The following is a 24,980-nucleotide window of genomic DNA, read 5'->3' on the forward strand; positions in this document are numbered from 1 at the left end:
GAGGAAGTTTATGATGATGCCTCATACTGTGCTGGGAATTTAAGATGTAGGAAAACGAGCAGAATGAGTAGGAGGGAGCTGCTTTGATTGCATTGAAGAATGTAAACCATGAAAATGTAAAAAAAATGCTTGAACTAATTGTATGTGATTGACATTGATACTGAAATCATGCTGTTCTTCGACTAGCAATAATTAGATGAAGAATGTTCTGTTCCCAGGCACAGTTTCTTAACTACTGTGAAACCACACCAGTTTTATCATACCTCAAAACATATCAGATGAACCTACGCCAATTTTATGCCACAATATATTCCAGGTTCTGATAGTGAAATTGAGGTGATAGAGTCGACATACTTGCTTACCTCTGCCTCTTTGTTCTTTAAGGTGTTATGCAGCAGTTTGCAATATCCGAGGCCACTTTGCTAGCTTGGAACTCCATGGACGGAGAAAGCATGAGTGCAGGCTCCAACCAAGGCAGTGTTGCCCATCTGAGTGAGGCCAATCAGGAGAGCATCACCAGCCGAGGTAGTTTAACTCCCAGAATCATTATGATAATCTTTCATTGTTTACTGTGATGCTGGGAAATACATTGGGGAAACTTTATGGCCTGTTTATGGCAGTGCATAGTTACAAAAAATGGAAGACAGAAGTCAAAAAGAGATGGAGAGAAATATATACATCAGTATATACAATATATGCATTCTGTAGCAGTTTGGGATTTTTCAAACTATGTTGCTATCATTTTGCTATTTGCTATCGCTATTAAATGCAACTTGAAGTCTTGCTATAGCCAAATGAGCAATACAGCACAGCATAATCAACATATAAATAAATATTACAGCCATTCAACACCAAGGCAATCATTTATAGACAAAGGAAATGGGATAGGACCTAATATTGATCCCTGCAGGACACTTTTTAAAAAGTAAAAAGTAAGATGATCATTTTTGGAGGGTGAAAAGGGGTTAGTAATCGCCACTTTATTTGAAATTTAGCATATACTGAGGCTAAAATACCTAAGGGTCAAGAATCAGTGACTTGCTGAACATTTCTCACATTCCTAAAAACTTTAGCCCATGACTCTTTTCACTCACTCTTGCCTCTCAATGTCGTCCCAGGTTTTAGATGATATAGGTGATTACTATCGGTCTGTTCCCTTTTAGAATCCACCTTCAAAAGTTATTTTTGAATTCTATACCAAACTGATTTAAAAAAAAAATCCCAGAAAAGCGGTCTGAAATGTTATGACCAGCAGCTATCACTACATTTGCTGAGATTGAGCCTTCCGTAATATGATGAAACCCTTGTGAAACCTTTCCATGAGATGTGCTTCCACAAACTTCACCATATAAGAATCAGATCATAGTTCTGCAGTGTATTCGCAGAAAAAATACTGGCATGAATTTGAAAAGCTGAGAAAATGGTTCGGTCTCATTCAATGTACTTTGCTAATAATGCTAATTAAGGCTGTCCAATTTAATAGCCCTATGGAGATATGAAGCTGTTATAAAAAGGTTTCTTTGTTTCATTTTCAGACCAGATATTACACCACTCCTCTGCAGAAGTGTGGCCTCACGCGTACATCTCGCAGGGCCTCTACTGCCTCTCCTCTTCAGATGCTTGGGAGCCAATCAGCAACGAGCAGTCAGGAGTAGCCTCTCCAGCCACAGGCTCCTATGTCATGACTGGGGGAACTTCCTGTGATAGCAGCTATGATGGAAATGCTGCGGCTCACTTCCTATCACAGCAACATCAGCAGCAGTTCATCCAACAACACCAGAGCCAATTACAACAGATACAGCAACTACAGCAACTACAGCAGATACAGCAATACCAGCAACAACAGATAATGCAGTATCAGCAACAGCAACAGGTAATTCTGCCTAAAGCACTGCTAGCTACATTGAAATGTACCTTAAGTAGCCTTATACTAGTTTATACTATAATCTTGAATATATTTTGCTGCTCATTTGATGGGCTCTATACGTTGACATGGTGATAGCTAAATATCCTAGTGGAACGTTTCGAAACCCTCGTCAGATTCAGAAAACTGACCTTTTTGTCTAATTAGCTCATGTCCTTGGTGCATGACCACATAATCTTCCACTAATAAAAATGTCAAATTAGCAAAGGTATGCCCAGCCAAATATGTTTATTTCACTCAGAAATGTGTCAGAAGAAAAATGCGCTCGAATTTCCATTTGACATGTCTTCAATAGCTGACACACTTCTATCTTTGGATTCCTCCAACAAAACATTCAGACTACCCACAAGCAAGACATGCAAAAAGTTGTTAGCTAACATCAACTCACCAGCTAGCTATTTAGCTTAGTAACAAGCAAACACTAGCCATTATAGTTTATTATACATTATCAAGCTAGCTAGCTTTCGGGACTTGTTTTTTGTTCGTCACCGCTACTAAAAACAAACTTATCGAGCAAGTTTCTAGCTAACCTTAATGAGACAGCTGGCTTCCTAGCTATCAAATAGTCTAATGTTTTGCCCCTAGAACTATGCACTAGAAACGTTTTTAACGTGTGATGTTCTGCTTTGTCATTCCTAATGACTTTTCTACCATTGTTTGGCTGTTTGTGTTGTTCTTGAGACAGAATTGCCAATCATTGTGTGATCCCACACACCCATGTAGTTCAGATTAGATTTGTAAATTGTAGTTAAAGGGATAGTTCACCCAAAAATGAAAATTCTGTCATCAGTTACTCACCCTCATGTCGTTCCAAATCTCCGGAACACAAATGAAGACATTTTAATGAAACCTGGGAAATTTCTGTCCCTCCATTTACAGTCCAAGAAACCAAAACGTTCAAGCTCCAAAAAGTACATAAAGGCAACGTAAAAGAACGTCTGCTCTCGCGATACAACAGCAGAGGAAGAGGGACACTGTACACAAACTGAGTCACATAGAACAATCATTGTAGCAAAGATGTCTACAGATTTTGACATAGGAGGAGGACTTGTGTTTTTTTGTCGGCTCTCACGTAACACAATACGTATGCGTCAAGTGAAGATGTTTTGAGAATAAAGCTTTATTTTGAGGCTTTTTGCACACACAGAGCATTCGTATCACTTCATAAAATTGGGATTAAACCACTGGAGTATTATTTTACAATGGCTTTATGAACTTTTTGGAGCTTTTGGTTACTTGGACTGTAAATGGAGGGACAGAAATCTCCCAGGTTTCATTAAAAATGTCTTCATTTGTGTTCCGAAGATGAACGAAAGTCTTTTGGGTTTTGAATGACATTGGGTGAACGTTTTTGGGTGAACTATCCCTTTAAGGATTTCCAGTTATAGAATCTATGCTTAATAAATGCCTATGAAGTAACACAAAGTATCACAAATAATATATGTTAATATTTTAAAACCATCTTGACAGAATCTTTCACACAAATAAAATCAGTAATTAGATTACTGCCTTAGAATGACACTGACTAATAATGAGAGAAATTATTATTTCCATTCTTTCCGTCCTCTGTTTCAGATATTGGAACAAAGAATACATAGTACCACACAGTCTTTACAGGTTACGCCCAACAGCACCATCCACAGTCTACCGCCACTCACTCACCCACCCCTGGTGGATCTGTGGGGGGCAGGGCTTACTGAGACCTACCCGGCTGAAGTAGGTGGGTATATAGGCCTGGGTGCAACCATTGATGGAAATCTAACGGCCCCCTCAGAAGACATGGGAACAGAACATTCACCTTTACTGGAAGCTCAAGAAGAGGACGAGATCAAGGTGAGGTCTAGTCACCATGCAGGTCTTAGCTAGTCAAAGTGCTGAACGTAAGTGCTTAGTAGGCTACAGCGAATTCAAAATTTCCAAAGACTGGAACTAGGCTGTGATATTCAAGAAGATGTCACACAGTCAAACACCTGACAGACACACTGTATATACACAAAAAGACTAATTTATTTCCCCCCTCATCTCAGGAGGAAGAGGTAATGTTATGCATGGAACCAGAACCAGTGACTTTAATTCCTTCTCCAGCTGCACAGAGAGAGGAAGTGACCTCAGCAGGAGGAAGCAGTCCGGGACAGGTCCCTGGGGAATCAATCACAGAATGGAAACCTTCCGATGTCACACCGTCTGTTAATGAAATACTGGAGGAAAAAGAGGAGGAGTCAGAATCCTCATCGGCCAGTGCCACGGTAACAAAATGAGTGTTAGGAGCACCAAGGAGAACTGAGTTCGATCAACACTTAATGCTACATAATCAACTCTTTGAATTGATCCGTCACTTTTCAGGAATTGCTCCTTTGTGATGGATCTTGTGTGACTGAAAATACAATAAGGAGAAAATGATAGGATTTTCTAACAAATGTTACACTTCTTAAGAGGAGCACAGGAGGGAGAGAGAGGGGGGTGGATAAAGATATATACAAAGGGGATTTGGAGAGATGAGCACAGACAGTGGTTAAAACAAAGGTTAAATACATGCATGCTATTTACATGGTTGCTACTCTTTGCTAAGAACCTACATAAACCATCATAACAAAAACACCAGAAACACCTGATACATACAGCCCAAAAAGGATCATTTCTAATAAAGCAATTTAAACGTAATAAACATAAGGTATAGTGTAAAGTCGGCTGTGTTTCAGTCAACAGCTTCTTCATCCTTTATAGATATCACGTATTATTGTAGAAGTTAAACTGATGCCACAGAAAACTAATTATGAAATGGATTTGAATACCCATGGAGCAAAAACGTTCTTTTCCCTATTGGTTATTCATCACCCATCAATTCACAGACATCTGCACTCGCACACACACGCATACACACACACATGCATACACACGCACACCCGGCACACACACGCACACACACATGCAAACACATTCGCATAAACACACGCAAACACATTCGCACAAACACACACGCGCAAATACACGCACGCAAACACACACGCATACACAAGCAAACAAACGCGCACACACGCAAACACATGCACACCCAGACCTGCATTTAAAGTATTAAGCATGCAATCTAGTGTACTTCCACATGACATGTGCACATTTACAGACTCTCATGCTCCAGCTCAAATGTTCTTACTTTGGACCAGTTGCTGAGAGATGAAAACCAGTGAGCTGTTTTAGAAAACCCCCAAATTCAACAATTCTAAAATTTACTCCATGTGGTTTATTTTATTTTATAGGGTTAAAATCTGGCACGTCAGTTTGAGATGGACCTGCACCTTCTTAATGACACGTCCGCGTGAACCAAATTCAATAATCACAGAATAATCATCACTTCTGTTAATACTCTAAAGGTTGTGAAGGTTGTAAAATGCACTCATTTCCCATCCTGGGGTATGTGGGGAAGACTATTCACTTAAAGTGAGCTAATGAATTTTTATGTGCCAGCCCATCTGTTTAGGACACATCAGCAGTTCTAAGCTTATTAATGAACACACAAACAGAACAGCATATAATACACACACTGTGCTGCAGAAGATTGTATCACAGTGGGCGTCATTCTCTGTGTCACCTTTGGCATGCATGCTATATGTCAGTGTAATATGATGTCCCATACAGTGGAGTGATTAAGGCACAGAGCTGCACAGCCTTTCTGGATTTCGGTACCACCCTGAGAGGAAAAAGAAGCTTTACAGGATTGACCTTCACAGTACAACTGACAGAATGTCAGAAGATGGACTGGAATTGAATGGCTGTGGTTCATTTGCACTTTTGTTTAGTGACTGTCTATGTTCATGAAATGTGTTTGGAATTGAACCAAATCGAACAACATAAAAGGTCTGAATGGACTACAATATATTAAGACAAGCGAGTGTATGAGTGAGTTGGATGAAAAATGCTGCATTACTGGCAAAAAAAGAAAAACAACAATAACAACAAAATCCAATACACATGTTCATTTAAGATGTTTTCAATTACATTTATGTAAATACTGCTAACCCTTTTCAGTTATTTCTTTATTTTTATACGACATGTCTTGATTTCTGTTTGTAACTTAACACAACTTGATTTACTGCTGGACATTTAAAGCCTGTATTGTACACAGCAGACATTTGTCCTTGAGATCAACATATGTAAATAAATCAACTGAAATATGGGACATATTATCTGGAAACTCGTTCTAACAGACTCTGGTGAAGAACTCAGGCCAATAAGAATGGACTAGGCGTCTTCCTGTTCGTCATGGTTACTGGACACTACAGTGGCTATGGCTGGACACACTGTGTGATCTGTTATGTTTGCATCTGAGCTGAGTAAAGTAAATGAAGACACGGTGGTTATCTCCTTCACTCGTTCTTGCTATGTGTGATCTATCAAGGAGAACAAAATGACAACATCCAGGACTGTGCATATCCTGGTCAATTTCCTTTCAATTTATTTATTTATTTATTCATTTTTTGGGGGAGAACACTTCAGTTGATTTCTGAAGCTTAACGTGAAAGCCAAATACAACAATATAATGTCATTTATTCACTTGAAAGAATTTATTGATTGATTATTTATGCAATGTTGGGACAATGTTTATTTTTGTACAGAATTATGAGCCCTCCCTCCAGTATATGATAGAGCACGTCATTCTGTTGAGCTCCTGAGACAGGCATGGAGACTGGAACTGTTGGGAAGTTTTATGCGTACGTGTCTGTACATCTTTGTGGAATTTTACTCAATCTTCTGCTAGCTAAGGCTCCACATATAACCATTCTCATTATATGCAGGTAATACAAACATTAAACACTCCTGACAATAGTGACGTAAGAGCCAATGTTTATAAGGCTTTCATTTTTGTCAGTGCTTGTTATAGAGTTCTTATGAGTTTCCATTGTTGTCCAGTCTTAGTGCCTGGCAGAAGGGAGCACTAAGTTAATGATATGTGCTCATTTATTTATTTAAGAGTTCTTTTGGGAGAGAACTTCTTTATCATTTAGCGATGTAGACCTATTTGGTGGAAATGACATCACTCTTCAGTAAGTCACTGGTTGATATCCTCTTAATTCGCTGCAACGTCATCTTTTATCTACTGAACAGATACCTGTGAAGGAAATCTTCGAACCGTTGGGAGGGGAATTTATTTTTAAATTCATAGATCAATATGAGAAATGTGTCAATGTGTCTAAAAGTCAAAGTGGAATGTAGAGCAAAATGAACGTAGAGCAATTTGGTGCAATGCTCAGCATTTTCTTGTCTGGGCTGCTGGATCGATTAAAATAGAATGTGTGCCATATATTATTTGGCTACATCTTGTACTGTAGAAACAAGGCTGATTTAATACGTTTCATTTGAATTCATTTAGTTCAGTTTCAGTTCAGCCAAATCAACATGCACACTAATTGTATGTTGGCTTGCATAGCTGGGCTTGACTTATGAGAAGATCAGGACACCCCCTCATAACCTGAAGAGTAATGTCATGTCCTGCTAGGTATTTTATTGCTTTATATGTAAGATAAGAAATATGGATGAATATAGTAATAATCACAAACCAAATGTATTTCTTTGGTTATTACTGTTCGTGACAACAGATTGTTTGTGATTTTAAAAATTTTTTGTATGACTCTACTGCCATCTTTCAATATAATGCAACGTAATGGGCATGACTCTATAAACTGTTCTGTTGTTGTTGTTTTTTTTAGTCTCGATCTGTTTTTCTGTTTCTTTCTCAGCTTCTGTCTCTCCAACCCTGGTTTTCCTTTTAATGGAGTAATCACAATACAAAGTGATCATCATCCACAGGTTTTGTTTGTCAAACTATGTAAAGGTTCAACTGTTTGTTAGAAATGTGATCCAAATATGTTCTAAACAGACAGATATGAATTCTTTTGGATTGTATTTGGATATGGACTTATTTGAATAAGTGTAAGTGGGAATTTGATCTGTGATGCCTATATCTATGCATGCTTGTCTGAAGGGTCTAATGACATGGTTCTTCCAGTGTGCTTTCACTTTCTCTCTCCCTGTCTCTGTCTCGCGCTCTCTCTTCCCTTTTCCTGCACGAGATTTTAAAAAAAGAAAACCCTCCCCAAACGTAGACAAATACTCATTCCTATTCAACATCCCTCCCCAAATGACAATAATGAAAAACGAACAAATAAACAAAGAAAAAGTATTTCTGTCATTCTGTATTGTATTTTTTTCTGAAACAATGAAGTGTTTTCTTTAAGATCAAAATGAAGCAAGGTCATTAACAAAATAAAAAAGAAGTAAAATAATAATAATTTTTTTAAAAATCAACAGAAAACATATGAATCACATTTTGAGGACAGTGGTAATAATTCCATTATAATCATTTAATAATAATCTGAATCATAATCAAGCAGTATAATAAGAAGAACAATATTCTATAGCTTAAATTATTTGGAGTCAATTTAATGGATCATCTATCTAATGGAAGTTTTAAACATGCTGATTAGAGCTGATGTTCAAGCACCTGCTTTTCAATGTCAGACAAAAGGACACTCGGACAGTGAGACAGACTAAGGGAGGGCTGATACATTTGAGACACACATGATGTCCTGAGACAGGTGGGGAGAGACTTAGCCTTGAGAACAAGGGATCTATGTCAGATGTAGAAAAATGTAGAAAAACTTCACATCACATATTATATCTTTCTAACCCATCTGCAGCCAAAACTCACCAGTGTCTCAATGGAGACCCTCTACAGAGGGTTAAGTTTGTGTAAGAAAAAAATCCTGAAAGTCCTTAAACCAGTTCATCATCACTCTCTCTCTCTGCATTTGTCTCCTGTTCAGGCAGAGGATGGAGGGATGTGAGAGGGATGGAAGGAGAAGAGGGAGAGGAAGCGGAGGGCGGCTGCTCCTGAGCTGAATTATCTGGACTTCTGCTGTTGTTGTCTACACTGACCTTGCACTCTGTTTCTTTGGACTCATCCAATTTGGGCTCTGCTTCATCTGTCATTTCTTTCTTTTCTCCCTCGCTCCACAGCTCTCTGTCTCGAGTGGGAGAAGAGGGGGCAGAGGTCGGGTGGGGGTGCTCCTTGGTTTTACGGCTGGCATCTCTGAAACTGGCCAGAGGGGGGCGCAGGCGCACGCCACTGCGGGTTGAACCTTCTATGGCCTTCTGAAGCTGTGGCAGAAACTGATTGTTCACATTTGTACATTAAACATATGGCATACATTTCAATACAGTGTTGTGATTTCTTCTATTTTTGTGTATATCTCATACTAAATAGTTTATGATCTTGAGATGAGCAGCTATAACTGCAACCAAATGCTTATGATAACTGGAGATCAGACTTTGGTGGAATTTTGGCCCACTCTTCTTCGCAGAACTGCTTTAGTTCATACACATTGGCAGGTTTTTGAGCATGAACTGCCATTTAAGGTCCTGCAACAGCATCTCAATCGGGTTCAAGGCAGGAAATTGACTAGGCCGCTCCAAAACTTTAATTGAGCTTTTTTTGAGCTATTCAGAGATGGACTTACTCCTATGCTTTGGATCATTATCTTGCTGCATAATTCAGTTGCGCTTGAGTTTCAATTTACAGACTGAAGACCAGACATTCTCCTTTAGGATTTTCTGGTAGAGAGCAAAATTTATTTTTCCCTCAGTTATTGTAAGTTGCCAGGCCCTGAAGCAGCAAAGCATCCCAACACCATCACACTTCCACCACCATGCTTGACCATAGGTATGATGTTCTTTTTTGTAGAAATCTGTGTTTGGTTTCTGCCAGATGTAAAGGGACCCCTGTCTTCCAATCAACTCAACAGACCACAGAACATTCTCCCAAAAAGTCTGAGGACCATCAAGGTGTGTTTCTGCAAATTTCAGACGAGCCTTAATGTTCTTCTGGGTTAACGGTGGTTTATCGCTCACCACATTTTTGCGTAGTGTCTTTCTGATAGTGGAGACATGATCAGTGACCTTTATTGGTGCAAGACAGGTCTGCAGTTTTGTGGTCTGCAGAGGTCTGCTTTTGTGACTTCCAGTATTTGCTGGAGTAGATGCTGTGCTCTTGGAGGAATTTTGGAAGGTCGGCCACTTCTGGGAAGGTTCAGTACTGTGCTATGTTTATCCATTTGGAGATAATGGCTCTCACTGTGGTTCTTTGGAGTCCCAGAGCCTTTGAAATAGCTTTGTAACCCTTCCCAGACTGATTTTTTTTTCAATCACCTTCTTCCTTATCATTTCTGGAATTTCTTTCAACTTTGGCATAATGTATTACTGGGTATGATCCTTTAACCAACTTCATGCTGTTGGAAAAGTTCTACATAAGTGTAGATTTGATTGAACAGGGTTTGCAGTAATCAGGCCTGGCTGTGTCTAGTCCAGCTGAACCCCATTATGAACGCAGTTTCATAGGTTTGGAGAATTAGTAACTACTGGGGCAAATACATTTTCACACAGGCCCAGTTGTTATTGGATAACCATTTTGCTTTAATAAATAACATTATCATTTAAAAACTGTATTTTGTGTTTAGAAGGATTTTCTTTGTGTTATCAAGACAAAAACAGAAGAAATCAAATACCTTTTCACACATATCAGATCATTACAATGACATTTCATTTATTTGTTCATCATAATTCTATTCATCCATCTATATTCTGGTAAATGGTCTGCAATTATATAGTGCTTTTTTAATCTTAGCGTTTCCAAACGCTTTACACTGTGTCTCATTCACCCATTCACACACACTCACACTCACACACACACACACACACACACACACACACACACACACTAATGGTAGAAGAATGGTAGAAGGCGCTAACTTGCCATCGGGGGCAACTTGGGGTTCAGTGTCTTGCCCAAGGACACTTCAGTATGTGGAGTCACGTGTAGCCAGGAATCGAACCGCCAACCCTACGATTAGTGAACAACCCGCTCTACCACCTGAGACACAGCCGCCCAATATTCTGTACCACTTATCCTACACAGGGTTTTGGGGAGCCTGGAGCCTATCCCAGGGAACTCAGGGCACCAGACAGGGGACACCCTGCATCGGGTGCCAACCCATCACAGGTCACAATCGCACACACATTATAGAAATGCCTACAACACATGTCTTTGGACTTGGGGAGGAACCTGGAGTAGCCGGCGGAAACCCCCAAAGCATGGGGCGAACACCCAAATAGGATGGAGGCGGAAATCAAACCCACAACCCCGGAGGTGTGAGGCAAATGTGCTAACCACTAAGCCACCATGCCCCCCACATCATAATTCTGATTAAAAACAAACAAACAAGGGGAAAAGAGACAAAAGATGAAGGACATGAGAGTGACTCACCTCTTTGAGTGCAACGACCCCCACTAGTTTACCTATGCTGGTGACATAGGCATGACTGAGACCCAACAGAGAAAAGAGTGTGTGTGTCTGAAAGAGAGAAACCAAGAAGTATATGTATATATTAAAATATGCAGCATGTACTATATATATAATGACAGATACTAATGCTTGTTGTCATCTGAGAACAAATTGCCTCTTTTTCTGCAGAGGTCTGGAAAACGTATTATCAACCAGTGTCTTGATGTTAAAGCAAGTCCAACACAAATATATTATTAGTGTAGGTTTAATTCACTGGTTGGCACGAAAGTTCTGTATCAGTGTTCCAGCCTGCACATTTACATGAAGCTACCTTATGCAGCGATGTTCTTTCCACCAATTGAAACGGGGAGGGATCGATGCGAATCTGATCAATATCGATCGGCTTATCCAGCTCAGCATCTTCCCAAGCTTTGATCTGTATAGGCCAATCAGAAGCTGCATCAGTGATGATGTTATAATGACTGATTGGGTTAGGCAGAAAAGACAGGAAGAAATAAAAGAAAATCGTTCTGTTCACCTCCTCTGGAGTCATGCTGTCTGTTACCGGTGTGGGCAATGCATCCTGGAAAAAAGACATAAAAAGTGTTTCATTTTTTCACTTTTATGAAAATATGTGAAAAAGCTCAAGTGAGAAAAAGACAGTAAGAGTAAAAGATGAAAACAAACACAAAAAGATGGCTTCATAATTCATATTAAAAATAAGAGCATCATTGTTTTTCATTCTACTTCACAGCTATAAATACTGTACTGCATAACTGATGACAAACATGACAAATGAATTGCTTAGTCAGAGAAACAGTGGTTCAGTGGCCTAGAAAGCTGCAAATGCCTAAATATGGCAGAAGTGCTGCTGAAGATGCAACATAAGAAAATGGAAGAATTTGTCTCCACCTAGTGTTACAGTGATACAGTGAAGACCTTTGTCAACAACCAAAGTTTAGTTCAAATCTAATTTGCAAAGGGGAAAAAAAGTCATCAAATTGCTCTACCATTTCAGAGCAAATGATCAACTAGGCCAGTGAAGTCATTTTTATGACACAGACTATCTTCCTTAATTGCTGTTTATGTATGTGTGAGATGCACCTGTGGCTCAGCCTGTTGCGACGAGGATGAGTTTGAGTTTGAGAAGAGGCGATGGAGTGTGCTCCTCATGAACCCAAGTACACCTGCGATTAATCATAAGATCAGTCCAGACATGAACCGTTCTACCGAGGCTCTAAAGCAAATCCATATATCCTGTCTGTTCCATACTGTACACACTTAAAACCAGCCAGATAGTAAGGAACAGCGTATGCAATGATAATTAATCAGGCCAGTCAGATTGGGAAGAGTAACTAGTAAATGACAGAAAAGGGCCAGTAATGCATTGGGAAGGGACACTAGAGGAAAGGGACCGCAGTGTATTCAGAAGAGGGACAAGGGGACTAAAAGAAAAAGCCTGCAGCACGTTTGAGAATGGGATTAGATTACTAGAGAAAAGGGCCTGCGGTGCATTTGGAAAAGGTAATAGGGGACTAGAGTATAGAGCCTGCCATGCACTGGGAAGGCAGACTAGGGGATTAGAGGTAAGAGCCTGTGTTGTATTTGCAAAAGGAACAACGGTACTAGAAAAAAGAGCCTGCAGCTTATTGGGAAGTGGATCTAGGACACTTGAGGAAAGAGCATGAAGTGCATTTGGTTTGGATATTTCAGGAAATCTCAGATGAATAGCTAACTCTCGGTTTTTTACAACTGGTTTCTGACCATTTTATTCATAATTATTGTAAGTAAAAGAGTAGAGATACAAATCCAACACCTGAGCCAGACTCACCAGGTGCTGTGTGATTGGTGGGATCCCCCACTGTGTCCACTGGGCCGTTCTGCTCCTCAGAGAATGTGTTTTCCTGCAAATTAGTTTAAAGAGCACCAAAACAGAGATCCAAGTTCAAGTAAACTGTAAACACATCTCACCTTGATTTTTAAATGTAACAGAAGCCTGATTATTTTCACTGGGTGACATTTGTAATAACATTTTTATTTCTCCTTGAAAAATCCATTTTCTTTACTGCCTTCACAGGGCACTCAGGGCACTAGGTGGGGGATACCCTGGGCTAGGTGCCAAGCAACTGCAGGGCACAATCACATAATACCAACCGGAGTGCCCAGAGGAAACCCCCAAAGCACAGGGAGAACAAGCAAGCTCCACACACACAAGGCGGAGGCAAGAATCAAACCCTCAACCCTGGAGGTAAGAAGCAAACGTGCTGCCACTGTGCCCCTATTTACTTTATATTTATAAATATAATATGGCTTTATACCTTTAGTTATCATTAGAATACCCCCTTTAATTTCCTGATTCACAAAGTGTTTAATATTGATATGCAGTGGTGAAGTGGATGCAGCCATGAAAACTTATTAATACTCTTGATGTGGTCAAAAACAGTAGGTAATTTAGTAGCACCTGGAAATAGTTGGATTAACCCAGGTCCTCATTTAAATATAATCACATTGACATTGCGCTATATACTGCATTGTTTGAATCCATCATAACCCCAGTCTCACCTTTTCCTTGCTCTCCTCTCCTTCTTCTTCATCTACCAAATTAAAGGACTCCCAGCTGACCACGGACCCTGGACTGCGCATTCCCTGACCTTGGTTAGTAATCCGTCTCTCTACTGACAGCCACCAGTCATATGCTGCTTGAAGCTCACACCTCTCAATAGAGCCCAACAAAATCATTGAATCTAAGGACAGAAATATGATGTTATGTTTATCTTGCAAGTTAGGTTCACTTAAATCCCTTTATTAATACGCACAAATAATTTCTACATACACAGAATTCTCTTTACTCTGTATCTGGTGAGGTTATATAAAGGTATTTGATTCCCATTGTATATTCTGAACTATTCAGAACTACACTGTTCTTCAAGATTGGGCGTACAAGTTACTAGAACATGTATATCAACACACTAACACACTAAATGTCTTTTTTTTATACAAAATATTTCTTTGCCGTCTTTATCTTGTCCTAAGGGTATACAAACTTTTGCACTTAACTGTACTTTTGCACACATGCACATGCACCTGCATACCTTTAGAATCAACCACAGGGATGGTTTTGAGGGTAGTGGTCTCCAGAAGGTGAAGAAGCTCACGGTAGGTGGTCTGAGGAGACAAAAACTTCACCTTCTTCACCATGATGTCCTCCACACAGATATTATACTTACTGAGAGAAGAGCAGAGTTCAGAAATATCACGTTAAAGGAAGTTCACTGAAAACTACTCATTGAAATGAATGAAATAATGGTGAGAAGAGATCAGTGAGATGTTTTTCAGTGTGTGTGTGTGAATACCTGATGTGTCCAAAACCAAGCTCTGGGAGATAGGGGAGCTTTTTGACCTGGATTATGGAATCATAGAGGGATGGCTGCAGGCCCTGTGCCACCATGTTAGCCAAGATCACTGCCACCATCATGGGTAGAATGTGAGAGATCTGCCCAGTCAGCTCAAAGCAGATCACTGCTGTCGAAACTGTGTGTGTAACAGCACCAGTCATCGCTGCGGCACCTAGACATCCAGACATTCACACAAATATGACCAAAATTTTGTGGGACATAAGATAAACCTAGGAGGTGATGTTGAACATTTACTGACCGATCACAGCATAGCCTCCAGGTAGGATTCGGTAAACAATACCATCAAAGAGAATACCATTCGGAAAAAGTGTGGCCATGATCTCTCCCACCAACCGGCCAAATGCAGCTCCTAAACATTTAACATTTGAGCACAGTACAGGATTCACTCGGGTCTTACCCCCATCAAATACATCATTATTGTGCAAAAAATTTGGAACTAATCTCAAACCTAATCTCATTTAGACTTACGGACCAAGTATAAAGACTGGCATGAAGGCACCAGAGGGAATAGGCATCGTTGTTGATACTGCAGACATCCAAAACTGAGCCACAGAGGAATATAAAGACAGCCAGAAGGAAAAAGAACAAGGCATATGTATGCAAGTATAAGAGAATAAGAGAAAATCCTGTCCTAAATTTCGCTGAGGCTACCTTAAGAAATATTGCAGGACCACATGTATCATATGTTTCATTATTTGTAAGCACATAACATGCATGTAATCATGTACCTTCATGATGAAAAAGAGGATTAGGATGATGAAGACGCTGACTTCTGAATGGAACCAGGCAGTGGAGCGGCCCAGGCCAGGTTCCATTGTGGGGTCCCAGACTTTTGTCCATGTGTAGTTATCAAACAGAGAGTTGATACACTCTCTCGGCATCAGCTACACAGGGAACAGGGAAGATAAAGTGCACGTTTTCAAATTTGGAGAAAAAAAAGCAAGGCCAACACACAACCCACACAAGTGTATCTCATCAAATAGACCTCTGAGCCCTAAACCCGCTAAATCTGTTGAGTGAATCACAGACAGAGCAACATACCTCACCAGCCATAAACTGGCCAAAGCCTGGCGGAAATGTGAAGGTGGCAATAATGAGAGTCACCACACCAGGGTAAATCAACCGGCTAAAACAAACACACAACAATACAGCTATAAAAATGCAGCAATTAAGTCATATAGTGATGCATGTCACAAGTAAACAATAATAATAATCAAACATATAACTGATGGATAGGAATACATAATTCATATTATATATATATATATATATATATATATATATATATATATATATATATATATATATATATATATATATATACACACACACATATATACACATATACACACACACACACATATATATATAGAGAGAGAGACTGTGCGTGTGTGAATTATGGCGTCTGTCTACTAATATAACGTCTGTCTATGAAGCTGTGAGTTTAACTGTATGTTACGATGCTTACAGTTGTTTACAGGCAGCGCATTCATTTAGACTGGTGATTATACTGACCAGAACTACCTGTGGTGTACACGGTTTCAACGCACAGCTTCCAGCCAATCGGAATCGAGTATTCCGACAGCCCATGGTGTATATACAATGTCCTCCACTAATATTGGCACCCTTGGTAAATATGAGCAAAGAAGGCTGTGAAAAATTGTCTTCAGTGTTTAACCTTTTGAACTTTTGTTAAAAAAAATCACAAAAACATTCTGCTCTCATGTATATCGAACAATTGCCAACAAAACACTTTTTTATCAAAAAAGAAATATCTTTGTTAAATATAGGTGTGCAACAATTATGGCACCCTTTTAGTCAATACTTTGTTCTACCTCCTTTTGCCAAGATAACAGCTCTGAGTCTTCTCCTATAATGCCTGATGAGGTTGGAGAATACATGGCAAGAGATCTGAGACCATTCCTCCATACAGAATCTCACTGGTGGACTCTCCTCTTCAGTTCACCCCACAGGTTTTCCATGGGTTTTAAGTCAGGGGCCTGGGATGGACATGGCAGGACCTTGATTTTGTGGTCAGTAAAATATTTTTTTGGTATGTTTTGGATCATTGTCCTGCTGGAAGATCCAACCACGGCCCATTTTAATCTTTCTGGCAGAGGCAGTCAGGTTCTCATTTAATATCTGTTGATATTTGATAGAGTCCATGATGCCATGTATCCTAACAAAATGTCCAGGTCCTCTGGCAGAAAAACAGCCCCAAAACATTAAAGAGCCACCACCATATTTAACTGTGGGCATGAGGAACTTTTCCATATGGCTACCGCTCTCTGTGCGTCATAACCACCTGGTGTTTATTGCCAAAATGTTCTATTTTGGTTTCATCTGACCATTGAACCCGATCCCATTTGAAGTTCCAGTAGTGTCTGGCAAACTGAAGACACTTGAGTTTGTTTTTGGATGAGAGTAGAGGAGTTTTCTTGAAACTCTTCAAACAACTTGTGGTGATGTAGGTGAATTCGGATTGTAGTTTTGGAGACTTTCTGACCCCAAGACACATCAAACTTCTGCAATTCCCCAGCTGTGATCCTTGGAGATTTTTTGGCCACTCGAACCATCCTCTTCACAGTGCATTGAGAAAATATAGACACACGTCCAATTCCATGTTGATTCATAACATTTCCAGTTGACTGGAACTTCTTCATTATTGCCCAGATGGTGGAAATGGGCATTTTCAATGCTTGTGCTATGTTCTTATTGCCACTTCCCATTTTGTGAAGCTCATCACAGCTACATTCCTTGGGCTTGCCCATTGTTTTGAATAACTAAGGGAATTTGGCCTATGTGTTACCTCATATTTATACCCCTGTATCCATGAGAGCAGAGTATTTTTGTGAATTTTTTTTAACAAAAGATAAATTTTTTTTGCAGACTTCTCTGCTCATATTTACCAAGGGTGCCAATATTAGAGTTACAATATTAGGAGTATTAGTGGGACTGTGTGTGTGTGTGTGTGTGTGTGTGTGTGTGTGTGTGTGTGTGTGTATGTATATATATATATATATATATATATATATATATATATATATATATATATATATATATACATTTACATTACATTTATTCACTTAGCAGACGCTTTTATCCAAAGCAACTTACAAATGAGAAAGATACAAGCAAAGCGATATCAAGCAGAGAACAATATATACATATATATTATATATAATAATAATAATAATAATAATAATATATATATATATATATATATATATATATATATATATATATATATATGTGTGTGTGTGTGTGTGTGTGTGTATATATATATATATATATATATATATATATATATATATATATATATATATATATATATATATATACATATATATATATATATATATATATATATATATATATATATATAGAGAGAGAGGCATAATTTGACATAGAGACATAATTTGTAGGAATGCATGCATATATGGGATGGGCTCACTATTTTGTGAGGAACTGAGTGAGGGCTGTTGGTCTTCTCATGAACAGAACAACCTGTCTGTTCAGATAAACAAAGAATGCTCCCAGAAATCCACATGAGATCCTATAAGAAATAGAAGATCATTCAGAGAGTTTTTAAATTCACACACACACACACACAATCTCTTTTTCTCACACACCAAAAAACCCTGCAGCAGAATGAACTCTGATTCATAAAATACGGAAATGGAGCTACATATTCTCTGTTAAATTGAATAGTTCTATGTGTAATATGCTAAACACACCCAATGACAGCGAATGCTGGCAGCTCCTGCAGGTCAAACGGAAAGTCCATCCGGAATTTTGTGCGGAACAGAGCTGTAATTGTGACTATGGGAAAAGAGCAAACAGTGAATCTCACCATCAATAAAAATCATTCATCAGCTCAGTGAACTGTGAATTATGCATTTATATTGCCCCATTAAAAAGGTTTTTGTGTGCATGCCCGACCAGAGTCTTTGTTCCATACAGATAGCACTCTGAATATAAATGCACTGAACGTAGCAGCGAAGTATCCTCTCCAATAATTCCTCACAGCAAAATAAGTGGATGTGACCTCAATACTGAACAACACACCTGCAAGGGAGAGAGAGAGAGAGAGAGAGAGAGAGAGAGAGAGAGAGAGAGAGAGAGAGAGAGAGAGAAATAAAGAAAGAGAAAGGTGAAAAAGTTGCATGAGAAATATACACAGATAAGAATACAGAAAGAAAAACTAAGATGAATGAAGGACATGTAAGAGGGAGAAAATGGAAAGATGGGAAGATGATTGAGCAGAAAGAGAAAACAGGTCAGAAAAGAGGAGCGTGAGAAGATATCCTGCTGAAGGAGACATGAATAAGAACTGTGGTACAAATGACAATGACTCATACAGTATATTATATAGCATTGATGTTATACAGTAGCAGATACTGTGTTATTGATTATGTAAGTAATATGATTACGGGAAAATGATTTGTACATTGATGAAAAGAAACTGTGAAAAGAAAAACAGCAAGTGGGAGCAAAAGTGTGTTTTTACCTCCGAGAGGAGTGCCGAAACAGCAGCCGACCCCTACAGCACACCCCACTGTCAGAATATCAGTGTAACCATAGGGGTTCTACTGAGAGAGAGACAGGTAGAGGAAGGATTGTTATAGAGGACTGAGGGGAGAGAAGATAAGAGGGGGAAAGTAAAGGAACAGCTAAGAGAGGCCAGCGTGTGGGTGAGAGGAAAGTAAGATGGGAAATTTAAATGGAATGAAAAAAGGAAAGAGAGTTGCGATGAGAGAATAATGTGAATAAGAGAACAGGGGAACAGTGGGAAAACAAATGGATAAAGTAATTAAATCATCCCAGAGACTCCAGTGAGGAATTTCAACCAGTCTGAGATAAAACTCTCTACAGAACTACACACACTCTCAAAAAAAGCACCAACTTTACATTAGCTGCCCTTAATAACTGTGTCTCTAGTGTAGATTGATAAACAGACAGACAGACAGGTAGGTAGACAGAGACACAATTAGATAGATAGATAGATAGATAGATAGATAGATAGATAGATAGATAGATAGATAGATACAGTGCTGTGAAAAAGTATGTGCTGATTTCTTCTGGTTTTGTGTGTACCTCATACTAAATTGTTTCAGAAATTAAAACAAAATCAAATAAAAAGATCAAACAAAGGTAACCCGAGTAAATACAAAATACAGTTTTTAATTTATTGAAGCAAAAAATTTATCCAATACCAACTGGGCCTGTGTGAAAATGTATTTATCCCCATAGTTACGCTATGAAACTGTTTTCATAATGGGGTTCAGCTGGACTAGATGCAACCAGGCCTGATTACTGCAAACCCTGTTCAATCAAATCAACTTTGATGAGAACTTGAATAGAACTTTTTCACCAACATGAAGTTGGTTAAAAGCTCTTACACACTATGCCAAAATTAAAAAGAAATTCCAGAAACGATAAGGAAGCCTTCTTGAAATACATCAGTCTGGGAAGGGTTACAAAGCTAGTTCAAAGGCTCTGGGACTCCAAAGGACCACAGTGAGAGCCATTATCTCCAAATGGAAAGTGGACGACCTTCCAAAATTCGTCCAGGAAGTCACAAAGAGCCAATGACAACATCAAAGGACCTAAAGGCCTCTCTTGCATCAATAAAGGTCACTGTTCATGACTCCACTATCAGAGAGGCACTGGGCAAAAATGGCATCCATGGAAGAGTGGTGAGGGATAAACCACTGTTAACCCAGAAGAACATTAAGGCTCGTCTGAAATTTGCAGAAACACACCTTGATGATCCTCAGACTTTTTGGGAGAATGTTCTATGGACTGATGAGTCGAAAGCGGAACTATTTGGAAGACAGGGATCCCTTTACATCTGGCGTAAACCCAAACACAGAATTCATACTTACATGGTTTCATACTTACATACCTACAGAATTCATACCTACATGTACATGGTGAAGTCAAGCATGGTGGTGGTAGTGTGATGGTGTGGAGATGCTTTGCTGCTTCAGGGCCTGGACAACTTGCAATAACTGAGGGAAACATGAATTCTGCTCTCTACCAGAAAATCCTAAAGGAGAATGTCCAGTCTTCAGTCCATAAGTTGAAACTCAAGCACAACTGGATTTGAATGATCCAAAGCATAGGAGTAAGTTCATCTCTGAATGACTCAAAAAAAGCTAAATTAAAGTTTTGGAGTGGCCTAGTCAATGTCCTGACTGTGGATGAACTAAAGCAGTTCTGCAAAGAAGAGTAGGCCAAATTCCCCACAGTGCTGTGAAAGACTGATCTCCAGTTATTGGGAACATTTGGTTGCAATTATTGCTGCTAAAGGTGGCACAACCAGATTTTAAGTTTAAGCAGTTAATTTAAGCAATTAGTTTTTCACATGGGTGATAGGTGCTGGATAACATTTTTTGCTTCACTAAAATGTTTTTCAAAAAATTTTTAAAAACTGTATTGTGTGTTTATTCAAGTTGCCTTTGTTTTATGTTGTATTTCGTTGAAAAACTACTAAATATACACAAAAACAGAAGGAATCAGGATGGAGCAAATACTTTTTCACAGCACTGTAGATGAGAGAAATTGCTGGTGTTGTGCAAAGCTGCAGTTTTATCAGGTATATTATGTCCCGATGTAATTATAATTGTTATTATGGACAGCTAACCACAAGTTGGAAGATCCAGTGCCCAGAGCAGAGCAGAGTGAGAGGAAGACATTGGGGAATCACATTCCTCTCAACTCTTATCCCTCAGAAGACAGTGTGTATATGCTGCACATATATAATGCACTATACATGAAAGCAGAAGCTACTTGCCTCCCAGGGGAGCACCAAAACAGGTGCCTACTCCTACTGCACACGCACACACCAACAGGTCCTGAACATGGGCACTATTCTGGGCGGGGTTAAGAAAACAATGCAAAGGCAAACACGCACACACACACACACACACACACACACACACACACACACACACATAAACACACAGGACAGTAAAGACAGTTAATACTCACACTATTAATACAAAGACCAGTAGGGAGAGACAAAAAAGTGAAGCAGAGTAAAATAAGAGACGTGGAGAGAGAGAAACAGAGGGAAAGCAAGAACCCCAATTTAAAAAAAATAATACATGACAGGCAAGCATACAATGCAGACTGTCAAAAATGTTACGTCACAACATGTACAGTATACACGTGATAGTATTATTGCTCTTAATCACTGCTTTGATGTCAGAGTTGCAGTCTGAGCCGAGTCCAGTAGTATTAGCTACTGTATTAGTAGCTAACTAACATGCTCACATCACAGACTCATGTCTTATGGTGAGTGATTTATGTCTTTATTCCCATTCTTATAAGCAATGAATTAAACTATGCTTGTGTTACATGTACATATGGTATGTACATTTGGAATGAAGATGTACTGATGCAGTATGATAGCCTTCCCACTACTACTTCCTTCTTTACCACTGCTGTTTTGGAACCAAAGGTAATCATATATTTATATTTATGTATTTTATTTTAACTGCATTAATTCATTCATTCATTTGTTAATCACCAAATGGAAGCAAATTTGTGATAAAATTATTTATATTTTTAAGACTAACTGGTAGATTTGAAGAAATTTGAAATGTAATTTATCAAACATTTTAGTACTATAAGAAGCTCATAGTCCTAGCTAGTTTAGTGATTGCCCAGTGGACTTATTATTCACTAAGAGCAAATCATAAACATATTCCAACATGGGTAAGTCCAGCTGTGAATGGCATAATCTTAGTGTGTTTGAAATATTTAAGCAGAACAAGCTTTTAAAAGGGTACTTTCCCCATAATTTTATTCCAAATCATTCCATAAGTATGATAATAAACGCATGAATAACCCACCATACATGCTGGTGCAGCTCAGCTCTCAGATACAAACACACAGCAGCCCAGAGGCTTTACCTCATACACTCCTGTGAAGATGGACATGACTCTACTCAGCACAGCAGCACATATACTTGCAATGTGGACAAAAGGGCCCTGGGGGAAAAGACACATACAGACATGTAAAATTATTATTCACTATTTTGTCCTGTGAAAATTTGTGAAAATGATTTTTAATGTAATGTTTGTTTACAATAATGGCATTTTCAATTGTATTTTTAAATAGTTTGCAAAACTGTTTTTTTTTTTTCACAAGACTACATGCTTGTAACAGTGTATTACTATAAAAACATAGTTTTAATATTACAGTTTACAGTATTGTTTGAACCTTTTTTATTGACAAATATAAAACTTTCAATAAATTTGAATCAATACGAATCAAAATTGAATCAATAGTAAAAGAATCAGATAAAAGTATTTCAATTCATATACAGTGGATATAAAAAGTCTACACACCTCTGTTTAAATGGCAGGTTTTTATGGTGTAGAAAATGAAACAAAGATAAATCACATCAGATTATTTTCCACCTTTAATGTGATATAGCAACCAACAACATCCGAGTGAGAAAACAAATTGAAACGGAGTGCGCACACCCCTTAACTAAGCACCTTTTGCTTATAATTCAGCACTCGGTCTTTTTGGGTAAGAGTTTACCAACTTAGAAAATCATGAGTTGGCAATTTTATTCTACACTTTGTTGCAAAAAAGACTCTAGATCTATCAAATATCTATCTTGACTAGAGCCCCAGTCCCAGTTAAAGAAAAGCAGCCCCATAGCATGATGCTGCCTTCACCACACTTCACCATGGTTATGGTGATCTTTAGGTGGTATGCTATATTGCGTTTGTGCCAAATATAATAAAGTTCTACCTTGGTCTCACCAGACCATAACACATTTCGACACATGATTTGGGGTGACTTAGGTAAGCTTGGGTGTTTAGTTTTTTGGGGGTTTTTTTTTGTGAGAAAGGGATTCTGTTTAGCCACCTCACCCCATAGCCCAGACATGATTCTTGATTTGATTTTTATGTCACAAAAACCTGCAATTTTAACAGGATTGTGTAGAGATTTTATATCCTACAGATTTCATTACAGTTCAGTTCACAGAATTACAAATATTACAAACAAGTTACACAATATGAAATGGTTAAAAATGGATAAGGAGAACAACAGTGACAGAATTCAGTACCATAGAAACAAAAAACAAAAATCAAGTTTCATTGGTTATATATTTAAAATATCATGTGAGCTATCATATTTTACTATCCAGCTAGGCTAATATTAACTAATGTTGCTTAGCTATATCTCCAGTTTACACTTATTGCACTAAGTGTAAACTTACCCTGACTATAAAAATTTAAGCTATCAAAATATAGGATGACCAAAAATACCCCCCCCCCCCCCAAGATGTTCAATCTGATAATGAACATTTTTCCCAGAATACTAGGTGCCCTACAGTATTGAAGTTTAGAACATATTTACAGTATCATACACGTTTGAACAGAGTATTTTTATGAGATATAACAGAAATTCAAAAAAACCTCTTTCCCCAAAGGCATGCCACTGCCCAGGCTAGCAGTCAGGCCGATGACTTTAGCCACAAAGGCTTTCAGAGTCAAATACTCCTTCAGCACCACCCCACGTAGAATGGTCTTCATCTCTGGTATACCAGAGCCTACATGAGGGAAGGCAAAAATGCAGATGTAAAATGGTGACAAAAATCATACAATTTGTGACCTTGGTGTTATAAAGTTATATAGTATAAAAATAGTATTATAAACTATCTTGACTAAGAACAAATGGGAGATTTGAAACTTTTATTACTAATGTCAGGAAACGAACATTGCATAATTTCTAAACACATACACAAATTTAAAGAAGAGAGAATAAAATAAGAAGAAAAATGCAGACAAATGGGGAACATTAGGGAATGTTGAATAAATGCATGTTTGCTTTTGTAACCGAGAAAGAGAAATGGATAAGGAGAGCAAGCAGTACACACCTATAGCTTGTGGGCAGACCAGGTGGCAGAAGAGAGAGGAGAACACAATGAGAATGATGGGATATGTGATCCAGGCCAGATACTGAAGTGGCACGTTCCCTTTCAGCTCTCCATACATCCATTTGTAAGCTTTGGAAAAGAGGAAAAAAGGTTTTATTTGAGAAAAGTCATCAAAACTCTTATTTTATAGGAGATTTATTGGAGATCTAATAATTTATTAGATTACCTTGCAGGCTCTTCGCACTGGCATAGTCCATACTCCAGCTGACTAGAGCCATGGTGAGACCCAGCAGCACCAGGAAGATCCAGTCCTCCCCAAGCTTTGTTATCATATACCTCTGGATCCGCCTCAGGCAGTCTGCAGAACAACATCCCCACCAGATCAAAAATCATTAAACACTA

The 24,980-nt window shown here is 38.7% G+C and overlaps 2 protein-coding genes across 8 annotated transcripts in view; one reads left to right on the forward strand and one right to left on the reverse strand.

Annotated features, from left to right (window-relative positions):
* The window catches only part of fam131bb (family with sequence similarity 131 member Bb), a 28,890-nt gene extending 20,940 nt beyond the window's left edge, over positions 1-7,950 (forward strand). For all 3 annotated transcript variants that reach the window (XM_017473295.3, XM_017473304.3, XM_053682060.1), the window contains 4 exons: positions 385-525; positions 1,536-1,873; positions 3,500-3,757; positions 3,952-7,950. In XM_017473295.3, the coding sequence (XP_017328784.1) occupies positions 385-525; positions 1,536-1,873; positions 3,500-3,757; positions 3,952-4,182 (968 nt within the window). In that variant the 3' untranslated portion in view covers positions 4,183-7,950. The remainder of the gene's footprint in view (positions 1-384; positions 526-1,535; positions 1,874-3,499; positions 3,758-3,951) is intronic.
* Positions 7,951-8,259: 309 nt separating this feature from the next.
* Positions 8,260-24,980, reverse strand: part of clcn1b (chloride channel, voltage-sensitive 1b) — a 30,513-nt gene continuing 13,792 nt past the window's right edge. For 3 of the 5 annotated variants that reach the window (XM_047156600.2, XM_047156607.2, XM_047156606.2), the window contains exons 3-23: positions 24,805-24,936; positions 24,579-24,707; positions 24,118-24,251; positions 22,594-22,671; positions 19,182-19,260; positions 18,614-18,739; positions 18,409-18,493; positions 18,126-18,227; positions 15,713-15,797; positions 15,400-15,555; positions 15,144-15,213; positions 14,910-15,020; positions 14,609-14,822; positions 14,348-14,481; positions 13,818-13,999; positions 13,087-13,159; positions 12,360-12,442; positions 11,794-11,838; positions 11,587-11,691; positions 11,238-11,324; positions 8,260-9,088 (exon numbers count right to left, since the gene is read on the reverse strand). In XM_047156600.2, coding sequence (XP_047012556.1) covers positions 8,693-9,088; positions 11,238-11,324; positions 11,587-11,691; positions 11,794-11,838; positions 12,360-12,442; positions 13,087-13,159; positions 13,818-13,999; positions 14,348-14,481; positions 14,609-14,822; positions 14,910-15,020; positions 15,144-15,213; positions 15,400-15,555; positions 15,713-15,797; positions 18,126-18,227; positions 18,409-18,493; positions 18,614-18,739; positions 19,182-19,260; positions 22,594-22,671; positions 24,118-24,251; positions 24,579-24,707; positions 24,805-24,936 — 2,606 coding nt within the window. In that variant the 3' untranslated portion in view covers positions 8,260-8,692. Of the gene's footprint in view, positions 9,089-11,237; positions 11,325-11,586; positions 11,692-11,793; positions 11,839-12,359; positions 12,443-13,086; positions 13,160-13,817; positions 14,000-14,347; positions 14,482-14,608; positions 14,823-14,909; positions 15,021-15,143; positions 15,214-15,399; positions 15,556-15,712; positions 15,798-18,125; positions 18,228-18,408; positions 18,494-18,613; positions 18,740-19,181; positions 19,261-21,470; positions 21,550-22,593; positions 22,672-24,117; positions 24,252-24,578; positions 24,708-24,804; positions 24,937-24,980 lie in introns of all 5 variants that reach the window. The other 2 variants (XM_017473322.3, XM_053682035.1) reach the window with 2 other exon arrangements.

The sequence above is a fragment of the Ictalurus punctatus genome, chromosome 1 (assembly GCF_001660625.3).
Source record: "Ictalurus punctatus breed USDA103 chromosome 1, Coco_2.0, whole genome shotgun sequence".
Taxonomy (NCBI): domain Eukaryota; kingdom Metazoa; phylum Chordata; class Actinopteri; order Siluriformes; family Ictaluridae; genus Ictalurus; species Ictalurus punctatus.